The sequence below is a fragment of the Akebia trifoliata genome, chromosome 14 (assembly GCF_017979445.1).
Source record: "Akebia trifoliata isolate Shusen 1 chromosome 14, ASM1797944v1, whole genome shotgun sequence".
Taxonomy (NCBI): Eukaryota; Viridiplantae; Streptophyta; class Magnoliopsida; order Ranunculales; family Lardizabalaceae; genus Akebia; species Akebia trifoliata.
Window position 1 is genome coordinate 16,982,258 of NC_141388.1, and position 13,653 is coordinate 16,995,910.

Sequence of the window (13,653 nt, forward strand, 5' to 3'; positions counted from 1 at the left end):
GGTTCTCAATTGAATTTGACTTTGCCCAGGTTTGATTCTTCAATTAATAAATTAAATTGACATCCTCAGCGTTGATGGATCATCAGTTCATCTCTCGAGCCAAGCTTGGCCAGTGTTGACACTAGTCATGTACTATACCTCCACCCAAAAAATCTACTCCGGACCACATTTAGGTCATATTTAGGTAATGTGGAGTACAGAGGGGGCCTACATAGTTCCACCATTCTAAAAGCCAACATTGCTATAATACTGTAACCATCTGAATACAAATATTACTTTCAATTCTTCTACATTAGGAAAATCAATCAACCATCTTTCCCTGGATGTTTTTTTTTTTTTTTTTCTTTTAAAAATCAACAAAATGGGTTCACTCAAAACAAATCTTGAAAGGGAAAGGTGAGTAATGAAATACAAGCATATGCACACATAACAAGTTTACTAATCATACAAAGCAGTAGAGACTAATATAAACCCAAATACCATACCATCGAGTAAAGAAATTCAAGTAAGATCATCTTCCTCTAGTTCTTTGGCCTTCAGCTTTTCCTTCACTCTCAACAAAAGTGTGGTTTTCCAAGCATCCTATCAAGTAAAATATGCAGAGACCACAAATTAGTAACATTTTCTTAATATTATGTTATTTTAAGTTTTTTCTATTAAGCTTCTAATTCAGTTCCTATTTGGCACAATCAGCATCAGAGCAATATGCAAACATCATAATGCAAAATTATGGTCAATCAATCCAATTTGCAAAAAACAGAATGAAATGTATTTTCATCAACAGAAAAGAGAAAATACCAGTCGGGTCATGCTATCGAATTCCTTGACAACATCAGTGAACTTTGCAATGTCTTCCTCGTCAATTGAAGAAGCCAAATCCTGTCATCATATGAACAACAATCGTTCCCACTTTAGTTGCTGGTACTCACAAGCCACAAGGGAATAGATATAATACAAAATAAAATAAAATATTGAACTTATGTCAGACTAAGGTTGGCACCCCAACTTTTACTTATTACCTTTAATTAAAAATAAAGAAAATAAGAGTATGTTTGATTGCATGGAAAGTCACTTTCCATGGAATTTGAAATCCATGGAAAATTAGTTGTGGAAAATAGGTAGGGTTGGAAAATCAAATTCCATTGTTTGATTTCACTAGGATAAAATTATGGAAAAATATGAGAAAAAAGAAGAAGAGGAGAAGGAAGAAGAAGATGAGAGGAGGGGGAGAGGAAGAAGAAGATGATGAGGAAGAGGGAGGGGGGAGGATGTGGTGACGAAGGTGGCTGCGGCGAAAACAGCGACGGTGACGGTGACGGCGACGATGGCGGTGGCGAAGACGGTGACGACGGAGGTAAGTGAGGAAGATGGGGGGAGAACGTGGTGGTGGTAGTGGCGGAAGAGGTGCGGGATGGAGAAGAAGGAGAAGAAGAAAAAGAAGAAGAGAGAGAGAAGGTGGTCGGAGACGTAGCCGACGGCGACGGCGATGGTAACGACGACGATGAGGTTAGTGTAATGGTGGTGGTGGTGGTGGTAGGGAAGAATTGAGGATGGAAAATATGGGTGGATTTCATTTTCCCACCCATATGGGTGAGAAAGTGAAATCCATGATTTAGTGGACTTTTTGAATGGGGTGGAAAATGAATTTCCATTTCCATGTGCAATCAAACACTTTAAAAATGTCATTGTCCATGGAAATTGATTTTCCACCCTATTTTCCATGTGCAATCAAACATACCCTAAGTGACTAGTTAAGAATAAGTACAAGTTGGGGTGCCAATAGAAGCCCTCTTTTTTTGGTGGCAATATTTCCAATTTTTTTTTTTCGTTTAGGATTTTATATGAGCCTAATCATAATTGTAAACAACTACTGAAATTGTTTGAACGAGTGTTATAATGTTTTGTAATGTTTAAGATTATAATTTAAGCCAAACCTTTGTAATGTTTGAAGATTGTGTTTTAATCTTTAATTGGGGTATGATAAATAATTTAAGAAATTGGAGTGTCAAAAGTAAAATTTGGGGTGCCAATAGCAGCTCTCTAAAATTAAAGATTCAGTACTGATAAAATAAAAATATTTCAATAAGCAATAAAATATCATTCCTTTTTAACTAATCAACCAATCCATATCCGACCACTTACACATGATTACTTCACAATTTGAATACACATCTAAAACTAAATTGTAGACAGAGAATACAAGAAAAATGCCAGGTGTCACAAGTCCACTTACAGCTAAAAATTTGTACTCGCGGGTTCCAGAAAATGTTGGATCCAGTTCCTACAAAAGAAATTGCAAAATTCTTAAAAAAAATAGCCGTAACTCATTAGGTAAAACTCAGAAGTACAGAAGTAAAGCCAAACCAGACCTGATATCGCTCCAGTGAGTTAGTTATTGCAACAACATCAACTTTACAGAGTTGGCAAAGGCCAGCATTCAGAAGATAGCCTTTAACACTGTACTTTAGAAGGTTATTGTTGAGTGAATGTCTTGCTACTTCTTCATAAATCTCAATAGCTTTTGGATACCTGAAAAGCATTTTTTCTCATCCAAGTTAATGTTTTATTTTCTTTGATTCCAGCTGGTATTACACATTAATATTCTTAGTGCAAATAAATAGTGTTACTGTATTGAGCAAAACAAGCAGGTTAATTGCAAAACATGGCAAGTGATCTACATGCAGGTTCTGATAAGGACATCTAGACACCACTGTATAGAGTTCATCAGAGGAGGAGAACCCCGAGACTATCATCGTGGATGGATGAAATATATACATACATGTATATATATGGGTTGGGTTCAAAGGACAACAAGATAGCCAAAGTTTTTTTGTAAACAACTTTTGATGGGGCTAGAAGTTTTGGAATGGGCTGATTTTTTGGTGAGGATGATCTCTATGGTGAGTAGATCATCCCTCACCAAAAATCAGACCACTACGAAACTTCTAACCCCTTCAAAAGTGGTTTACAAATTAACACTAAAATTGACGGTCCACGATTCTTCAACTTATAAACTGGGGTTAGAAGTTTCGGAATGGGCTGTTTTTTGGTGGTGATGATCTCCTCACCATAGACATCATCCTCACCAAAAATCAGCCATACCGAAACTTCTAGCCCATATTTTACAAAAACTTTTGGCTATCTTGTTGTCCCTTGAACCCAGCCCTATATATATATATAATGCTAACATCCAACACATTACTGGGACGTTAGCATCTTCCACTCTTTCATTAGAAAAAAATAATGCCTTTTAAGACTGCAATTCCCGTTACTTACTTGGGTAATTTGGTCTTTGAAAAAGTAAAGGAAAAAAAAATATGACTTGTGTTTCCACTTTTTTATCCATCTTTCTCTCAAAAGCATAGCTTACCATAACTTAAACACAACTCTCTCTCAAGTACATTCCTTCAGTAAAAATAAAGAGTAACTTTTTTACACATACACACAAACACAGTCTATTTTACATGATCCGACAGTGTCGTAAAAAAAATGAAAAAATGGACGACATCTGGGTGCTGTAGTAAAAATCATTGTAACAAATAGTTGTCCCCCAATCCTGACACTATATATATATATATGGGGAATGCTAACGTCCAATACTTCATGGGGACATTAGCATTGTCCAATACTTTATTTTTCCAATAATACCCCTATTCATTTTGTCTTTTTGTGAAAACAAATAGAGGCATGCTGGTCTTTTACACAATAAATGCTTGTTTGCATTGATTGCCAAATCATTAATTGCAACAAGACATTTAATTCCAAAGATTAAACGCCCTTAGTATTTATTATGAAAGAGACAAGTATTAATTACATCAATAATCATTTATTATGTAAAAAGACTAATACACCCTTGTCTTTTTCACTAAATGACAAAATATGTAAGGGTATTATTGGAAAAAAAAAGTGTTGGAGAGTGCTAACGTCTCCCTAATGTCTTGGACGTTAGCATTCCCCATATATATATATAGAAAGAGAGAGAGAAGGAGTCTACCGCTATTCCTCATCCTTTTTATTATACCGTATTCCAACCTTTTATTAAAGAAAGAATCAACTCAAATACATGTTGACATAGCAACAGGCAAAAACCTTTCTTTTTCTCCTATTTAAACACTTCAAGTTAGCCAAATTCTTTGAATTTGTTTGTACCTTGAACTCCAAGTAACTTTCTTAAACAGAAACTTTCTTGAAGTACTAACTTTCTCAAAATGAAAATTTATAGTAATGGTGTGTTCGAAAACCGAAAGTTCCCCATGAGGACGTTGGACTTTCAAAGGTTCAACTCTCGAAAGTTCAACTCCTGAAAGTTGACATGAGAGTTAATTATAACTTTGTTATTTGTTTACTTATGAAAGTTGTAACAAACTTCAATTACCATATTTAATTTGTCAACTCTCGGAGTAAAATTGCAAGGTGTCAATGTTAATACCTTGATTTTGAAAATTAACATTACCTATTAATGAGTATCTTTACAAATAATGGTGGTTAACAAAATATATCTTAGAAAAAAAATAAAAAATAAAAGAACAAACAAATATTAGGAGTCACATCTTCATTGTTAAGTATCAATAGACCAAGTAAAAGTTTAAGAATAAAGCGTATAGAAGTCTAAAACAAGTTTTAAGATACATAATCCAAAATAATGATCCCAATTACTAATCAAAATGGATACCACTAGACAAAGTAATTGTCCAAAAGAAATAAGAGTGTGTGTCCATACAAAAAATACTCTTCTATAGCAAGTAATCAACCCTTAGACCATCGCCTTATGAGCCACATCTGCTCCAAATCATCACCATCTAACTTAAGGAACAGTCTAACAAAATTTTCTTTTGTAGTAAATAAATTCAATTAACATTGAGATCAAACATATTATTAAATATGTCTGATACTGAGTTTAAAAGAGTTTCGACTTCTAAAGTATGTGTATTAACAAAATTTGCAAGTTTAAGAACTTCCTTTACACTAACAACAATTTCCATTAATTCATTCTTACATTATCTATACCTTTTTCTTTGATGGACTGCACCTACTCTTGGAAGAGTTGTTGACCTATGTGCATCACCCAATGTCGGTGACTAAGGCTCTACAGTCGAATTAATCTTATCTAACCCAAGTACATAAACCATGTTCGAGTACATGTATCAATAGAATTTGCAAGTTTAAAAAACACATCCCTTTACACTTACACTTTTCGTCGAATCATTATTACTTTATACCTTTTTCTCTGAGGAACTGCACCTATTATTGGAAAAGTTGTAGAACTTAGTACATCGTTTGATGTCGGTAACCGAGTTTCTACAGTGGGATTCATCTCATCTTAACCCTTGTCCATCTTGTGTATTATAAATATCCACAAGATGATCGTCAACCACGTGATTGCAGTCCCTCAGAGAAAAAAGTAAAGATAAAATAAGAATGAATTGATAGAAAATGTTAATATAAGAAAAGTCTTTTTAAACTTACAAATTCTGAACATACACGTACTCGAGAGATCGGAGCTCTTTTGGACTCAGCATCAAACATCCTTCATAATATGTCTAATATTGATGTTAACGTACCCTCAATGTGGTAGACTTATTTGCAACAAACGGCTAACCTTGTTAAACTATTCTTTAAGTTGAAGAATGATGATTTAAAGAAACTGAGGCTCTGAAGGCGTCTAGGATATAATTGTTGATTACTTGGTATAGAAAATATTTTGTATCGATACTTGCTCTCATTTCTTTTGGACAATTACTTTTTTTAGAGATACTTATTTTGATTAATAATTGAGATCGTTATTTTATTCATTTTGGAGTACGTATCTTGAATTTTTTGGACTTCTATACATATTATTATTAGACTTTTACTTGGTATATTGATACTTAAAGATGGAGATGTGACTCCTCATTTTCATTAGTTTTTTTTTCAAAGATATATTATGTTAATATTTTTTTTTTAAATACACATTTACAAATAATGTTAATTTTTGAAATTAAAGTACTAACATTTTTGTATTGCAATCTTACTCGGAAAGTTGACAAACCAAACACTAAAGTTAGAATTTGCTATAACTCTCATAGATAACTAAACAAGAAAGTTATGATTAACTCTCATTGTCAACTTTCAAGAATTGAACTTTCAAGGGTTGAACTCTTGAATGTCCAACTCTAATAGGGAACTTTTAGTTTTCAAACACATCCTTGGAATTTTGAGTTGGACAGTTCACAACTCGTGTACTTAATGTTAAGCAATTTGCATGAGTTGCAAACTCTCACACAAAACTTGCAATTTCCAAACACACCCTAAAATTTCCAATTTGTCAAAACTCTATTATTACATTTAAAATACCCAATCCTTAAGCTCCTTTGTTGTGTCGTCCACTTCATGATCTTGTTCATGCGTTGGCTCTAAAACTATAGGCAGGAGATATTTCTACCTCGTCATCCAATTTCTTAACCTCATCCAATTGTGAGAGTTGTTGCACACCATATTCTAAAATTAACGACTCGATTGATTTTTTGTGAACCTTTTCTTTGTCTAATTGCTCCTTGGGATTTGATTTTCACGGTGATACCTTGAGTAGATATCATTTATTAGAAGTGACACATATAATACTCTGCTCTACATCAAAAGTAGCTTTGCTCAGGTAAGATTCAAGCTCGTCCCAAAATGATATGCCATTCCTTTAAAGAAACCACCTTATACTCAACATCATTGATAAAATTTCCTTGACAAAACTAAAGAACGAAAACGGTCATGATATCCACAATACCTCTTATCTTCTCCATTTTGTAAGATCTTCTTAACAAAACTTATGAAAGTCAAGTTCTCTGCATACTCGTCACTACACAGCATCCTGAATGACTTCCCGAAAGGTAAAACTAATCTAATCTTGACTTACAATACTATTTCCAGGTATCCTAGGTTTATATATTAACTTTATAGATACCGAAATTTGATGAAGGACAACCTAGGTTTATAATTTTAGGTCTGCATATTATTTTAGGAAAAGTGAGAACGACTAATTAGGTGAAAAAGAATATTGAATTGTTAAAAATGTGAAGGATTTAGACTTAAAAAGTTAATTGGTAAAGGGTAAACGCAGAATTTTGCAATATGATTTTATAATTAGGTTTAGGGATATCAAATAAGATTAGGTAATAGAATATATAATAGATTTGGAGAAGATATTATATGGTGTAAGATGTGTAGGGTTTAGGGTTTCTTAAAAGGGTTAGAGGATTCTTATGGGTTCTTGATGAGTTCAAAACAAAAATAAAATAACCGAAAGAGAGAGAGAAGAAGAAGAAGAAGAAGATTAAGGAGATGATAAAGTTAAAGAAGAAGATTAAGGAGAAAAAGATAATAAATTTACCCTGGGATCATACCAATGATTTCCATAGCATCACCATGTTGAATGCCCCAACATTCAAATTAAAATATCTTTTACTAAACTTCTAAAACAAGTAAGCTCAAAATAACCTAAAACAAATTTTAAAAAATGTATGCCTAAAATTCGTCAAAACCCATTAATGGGTTACAAAACCTACAAAATAACAGCCTACGATTTTTTTTATTTTTTTTGATAAAGTATAAACTTTATTGATCAAAAGTACAATACACAAAAGGTCGGTCGAGGTGACCAACCAAAACTAAGAATCATTCAACAAATCCCATCTAAATACAAAGTCTTCGAAAAACACACTTTTAAAACCGGGATCTTAATCCAAAGAACAACCATCCAAGAATGGTGATCACAAGCTCATGACACAACATCGTCTCATTTTTGAAAATTCTCCCATTCCTCTCCAACCATAACCCCAAGCAATTGCGAAAGGTAAGAGCTTCCATAAGGTTTTTGTTCTCCCCAAAAACAAGTTAAGATCCCATCTCAAAATATTAGTGAAAGCCTGGAAAAATTAGATCTCGGGCGGAATAAAATCTCTCGAATCCGATTAACATCGAAAGGGCGTTAAATTCAGAATGTTTAAGTTTCAAATTTGCATATTGCAAACATGAGTCTCTAGACTTGCAATTTTTAGTTACAGTGTGTGGAAAATATATTTCACTTGCCCTTTCCTCTTTGTTCTTTCTTTTTGAGATTTTCCCCTGATTAATGAATTACTTATCAAAAATAAATAAAGGGCCTTGGAGTGAAGCAATTTTCGAATGTCATACTGAAATCATCCATCAGAAGTATTAATTTTTTGCAACTGCCCCATCATGTTGAGTCCAGCCTCAGAAGAAGCAAAAAAAACACCCTGGGGTCTAACTACGCTAATAAAAAAGAGTAACTAACGAATGTGTCAAGCAGTGGAAAATGGACATGGCAACAACAGGAAATCCCTACTTTTGAAGTCCAACTTTCAGATAATCATGATAGAAACCAATGCAACAACACAGATTTCAGGTGACATTAAAAAGGAATACATCTATAACAAGCAAAGGGTGACGTACTGTTCCAATTGAGCGGCAAACTGTGCAACTTTTTGCTTGCACTGGTTCGCAGAAGTGGTCACTTCTTCACTTTGGAAAAGATCAGCAGACCGTTCAAAGTAAACAATGGCCTGCTCAAAGTTCTGTTCTAGCTCATATAACTCTCCAATATCCTGAACATGAAGATGTGAATCCAAGTCATCATCTATATTTAATACTCTCAAAATTGAATCTCATGTAATGATCTTAAACATGTATTTTACAAAAAAATCAATCCCAAAGAATATTTTTAACAAGATTTTTCAGAAACTAAGCATTGAAGCAACTAATAGTAACTGCATGAGGAAAAAAAATGAGGATTCTATCAGATGAATGCTATAAGAATCTAATCACAATTTTAGTGAATTTATGCTTCCAGAACAAAACGATACTAATTTGTTTGCAAATTAGTAGGATTTTACCTTGCAATATCTTGCAGCCATATTAAACCTGCCAATTTCCATAAAATAATTCACAGCCTGATCCAAGCATGAAATGGCATCTGCAGATCACACAATATTAACAAGGTTAGAAAGATTATCTCTGCTATAGTAAAATTAAAACTGAAAATGCATGTAATAACGTTGATGGTAGTGGAATACAAAATTCTATGTCCATATTCGCAGAAAAGTAAATTTCATGGTTTAAGCAAACAATGGACTTCAGCTTCCTGATTACAAATTAGTTTATACACAAATGAATATCAGGTTTATCTTCTACAAGGAAGAGAGGAATGTCTCATAAAATCATTCTAAGCTAAAATTAATAAACAATTTAGTTGGCGAAAGGAAGCAAAAACGAAAGCCTCAAAACATTAGAAAACAACAGATGACATGATAATCAATGATTGAAATCGTGGCCAATCCAATTTAACACAAATTGGGTGGAAGCAAATCAGTTTTTAGGAAACCTAGGAGATAGAGGGTAAAACATAGTTTCTTTTATTAATAAAAAATTTGTTAATTAAAAAGAAATGATGACAGCCAATAAATGAATCTGCATACCATCACGTGCGATGGTAGAAAGTAGACACATGCAAGACATAAGTTCCATTAGAAGTGGCAATAAAACATGGAGTGGCCACTTGCACTTTTTTAGATTTTTTAATTAAATAAGAACCAATTCCTGAGCTTTTATAACACCCTATAAGCAAATCTGTGAAGGAAAACAAGTAAAAAGGCCCAACATCTATGTCTAAAAATCAAACCCTATATCAGATGATTTGTGTTCACCGTTAAATTGAACTATGTATGCCATCTTCAGAATGATGCAACAGCGGTTATGTTACAATGGGAATAATTCATGGAAGAATTTGACCATGAAATTGGGACCCAGCCTCGTACAAGATGTGTTTCAGTATGGGTTACAAAGTTAAAATACTGTCATTTATTTCATAACTCAATGCATTGTTTTCTTTTCATGGTGTTTTCTTTCCAATTACCAAACACTAGAACATTCCAAGGCAACCCCGTTATGGTTGGCGCTTTCCCAGGATGGACATTATTTACATTATCCTCCAAAACTAAATGCAGAGCATAAAAGAAAGTTGGCTATGCAGAGAGTTCGTTGCGAATATAGCTGAACAGAACACTAACAACATGATGTTCAAAAAGTGATTTATGAGCTAACAGAGTAATCACCTTTAGCAGAGATCTTTTTGTAGCTGTTTGCGGCATCCACATAAGCTGAAGCAGCTTCATGTTTGCTATCCAACTGTAACATGATCAATAAAAAAAAGTGAATAAAAAAAGTGATAATTACATGTAAAACATCCAAATCACTAACCTTCAAATGACAGCCAGCCAATTTGATGTATATTGCTGCAGCTTTATCCCCTGAAGCACCAATATTTGATGGGTTAGTAGATTTGTTAATGATATGATCTTGACAGAGAGGCAAAAGCAAATTCAAAACTACTATAGTGGGTTTGGTTCTGTGTAATTGTAAAGGATAGTTAGTGTCACTGTCACCATGGTTTAAAATATCGGAATGTATCAGTTGATATGTATGGGTATCAGCCAAGACCAATAAGAAACATTGACCCCGAAATATTGAATGTTTCGGGAATGTATTGGGTATTATTGGAATGTATCGGTTTGAAACAAATGTATTGACCAATACCGTATTGGTATTTTCATAAACCGGAACATTCAATCGATACAATATTTTAAAGTTTAAACCAAGAGTGCCACATAGTGTTGGGCGCAAATGGGGCTGAACACAAATGAGATTGCACCTATATATACTCCTAAAGAACTTGAAGAACATAGTAACTGGATTTGTCCCATTTTTCTGGATTTTTGTTTCTGAAAAAAAGGAAACAGTTACCTCAGTAGTCTGACTCGCATTCCATGTCATCATTTCATTACTGCTGATGCTCTAAATCGTTCAACCAAATTGTACATTATCTTTATTGGGGAATACAATTTATCAAAACATTGGAAATAGATGAAATTCCTTCACACACCTAGGGGAAGTAATAGTATTCCATCAAAAAGAGGGATTACAGTTATTTGTGAAAAACAACCCCTTAAATAATCCCTTGATCTACTTGATCCCTGAAGAATCAAACTGATTCTAAGATCATTATATTTCAAAAATGAATTGAGAAGTAGCAAAACAACAAACAAACAAATGAATCTCAGCAGCAAACACAATCAATGGGTCTCATCTGGTACACAAGGGTTAATGTACTTAACTAAAAGTTCAAATGCAATTAATGGGTGTCTTAAAACTTAAGATGGGTTGGGTGAATTTCTAAAAGATCTTCCAAACTACCCTTTTTATAGTTGTACGCGTGAAGGTAGAGGTTTTGATCCCAGCTCTATGGCAATACCACACAGACACTTTACCACTTCATTGAGGTGGCCCCTTCACAAAAAACCAAACTATTCCATATACATACTTTAGTTTCCATGTTAATCACTTCTTAAGCCATTAAAATCATTGTCACAAAATTATCCAAAATTTTCCAAAAATTCTCCAAATAAGAGATTAACCGATTAAATCAATAAATTAATCTGTGATTTATAAATTTAAGGTAACATGTTTACCATTCAACTAAAATTTTAATTTTCTTCAACATTCAAATCTCAAAGAACAGAGACAGGTTTTTGCGGGAGGATGAAGACGATGGGTTTTAGTAGGAAATCCAAAAACATCATTGGTATATTACTCAAAAAAATTCCAATTTTTAACGAAACATCCCCAAATTTATCCGTAATTTGGGAAATAATTAACGAATCCAAACCTGGTTACTGTCTCACATCTAAAATCCATCAATCTAACTATCAAATCAAAGAAGTTAATACCGAAATCCGAAAAATCTTAACTTGGATCAATCAGAAACCCTCTGATTCAAAGCCTGATTCTAAATTTTCCATCAGAAATCGAATCTAAAATGAAAAATACCATCCAAGCAAATAAGTCGAAAGTAACCCTAAAACACTAGAATTCAGGAGACATTGAATGGGATTTATAGATGGGAAAATAGAGAAATTACAGGATTTGGCAAGTTTAAAGGAATTTGCAGCTTTTTCGTACAAATCTGCTGCGTCTTCGTATTTGGATCCGAACAAACCCCATCCATTAATCTTCTTCTCTGCTTTCTTCTCGAAATCTTCTCCTTTCGCAATCTGATCCGCCATTTGCAGAGAGAGGAGAAAGATGGAGGAGGAGAAGGAGGGGGCGGCGTCCTAGTGTCCGACTCAAATAGAGAACCAAAAAAAGTGAAGGAGTGGGTAAAGTTAGTCTGATACGGTTTCCTAAATCCTAATCCAAGTATCCAACCTTACACTTACATAATTGTAGACACAAGACGGTTCTTATCAGGCTGTTTAAATTCTTCCGAGACCGAGACGTATAGCCCGAGTTAACTCGGCATCTGAGTCGAACGAGATCAACTCACAAAGTGTTATGAGATGATCGCGTATCGTGAGATAAACGAGTCATCTTGGACGATATTTTCGATTATCTCAGGCAATACAAATGAGACAGCACAATAATAATTTAACTCACGAGTTAAACGAGACGTATCGGACAAGATTTTCAAAATCTCGTTCGAATTAATCGATTAAAATGAGTTAAAGCCTCAACCCTCAATTCTTTCACTCCCAAATTGATTTTTTTTTAATTTTATATTTTTTTTGAATTCATTTTTTATAGGAATTATTTCTGAATTTTTTCAGAATTTTTCAGATTTTTTAAATGGTTAAAAACCATTATCTCAATGTCGAACGAGACAAGACGTATCGTCCGAGTCAACTCGGTATCGAAGTTGAACGAAACGAGACGTAATACAGAGTTTGAAAACCATGGTTCTTACGGTTCTTTTCTAAGTTTAGTCCTCAATCCACTTCCTTTAGTAAAAGAATTAGGCCTAACCTCTACCTCCTTAAAAATCAACCCATTATGAAACTTTTAACCCCATCAAAAATTGTTTACATGTTGAAGAATCATCGACTGTCAATTTTTATCGCTAACTTGAAATAACTTTTGATGGGGTTATTAGTTTTAGAATAGGTTGATTTTTTTGAGAATGATCTCCTAGCTATAGAGATCATCCTCACAAAAAATCATCTCATTCCAAAACTTCTAACTCATATAAGACAAATGACTATATATATATATATATATATATATATATATGGGGGAGGTTCGTAGAACGTCTTAAAAAACGTCTTGGAAACCGATCCATTTGACTCGTTGGATTTGGGACGTCTAACAGCCTGGATCTCGTTTTAAAGCAAAACGTGCGGGACAACTGAGAACCTCGTTTGTTTTAAAATATTTAAGGTATTTTCAAATACCTCCCTTCAGCTTCTATTTTATTGAAACTAAAATAAACACTCTCATTCTCTCTCACACGAATCCATCTCTCTCACAAGTCTCTTCTCTTTACAGAAATCATAAAGAAACGAACGATTCGAGCTCTCTCTCTCTCTCTCTCTCTTGATGGTTTTAAAGAACTCGAACGATTTTGGTACTTGGAGAGGTGACCTTCGAGAAAATATTGTAAAAACCCTCGTTGAAAATGTTGGCCAATTTCCTCACTCGCAGACTTTGAACCCACCAACCAACCATTTTTATACTTAATTTTTCAAGTAAGATTATTTCATTTTTTTTTTCTTCCTTAAATTCATTAGTTTATGAAGCCATGTCTTTCCCACAAGAGGTTCAATTCCATCTAGATTG

General features: G+C 33.9%; 1 protein-coding gene across 1 annotated transcript; it reads right to left on the reverse strand.

Moving 5' to 3' along the window:
* Window positions 1-223: 223 nt before the first annotated feature.
* On the reverse strand, window positions 224-12,257 carry LOC147386464 (alpha-soluble NSF attachment protein 2-like). Its single transcript, XM_086422751.1, has 9 exons — window positions 11,963-12,257; window positions 10,246-10,295; window positions 10,101-10,173; window positions 8,883-8,962; window positions 8,443-8,594; window positions 2,370-2,529; window positions 2,234-2,281; window positions 799-879; window positions 224-582 (listed from the first exon to the last, which is right to left on the reverse strand). Exons 1-9 carry the CDS (start codon window positions 12,105-12,107, stop codon window positions 502-504), a joined length of 870 nt encoding a protein of 289 aa, XP_086278877.1. The 5' UTR covers window positions 12,108-12,257; the 3' UTR covers window positions 224-501.
* Window positions 12,258-13,653: the final 1,396 nt, after the last annotated feature.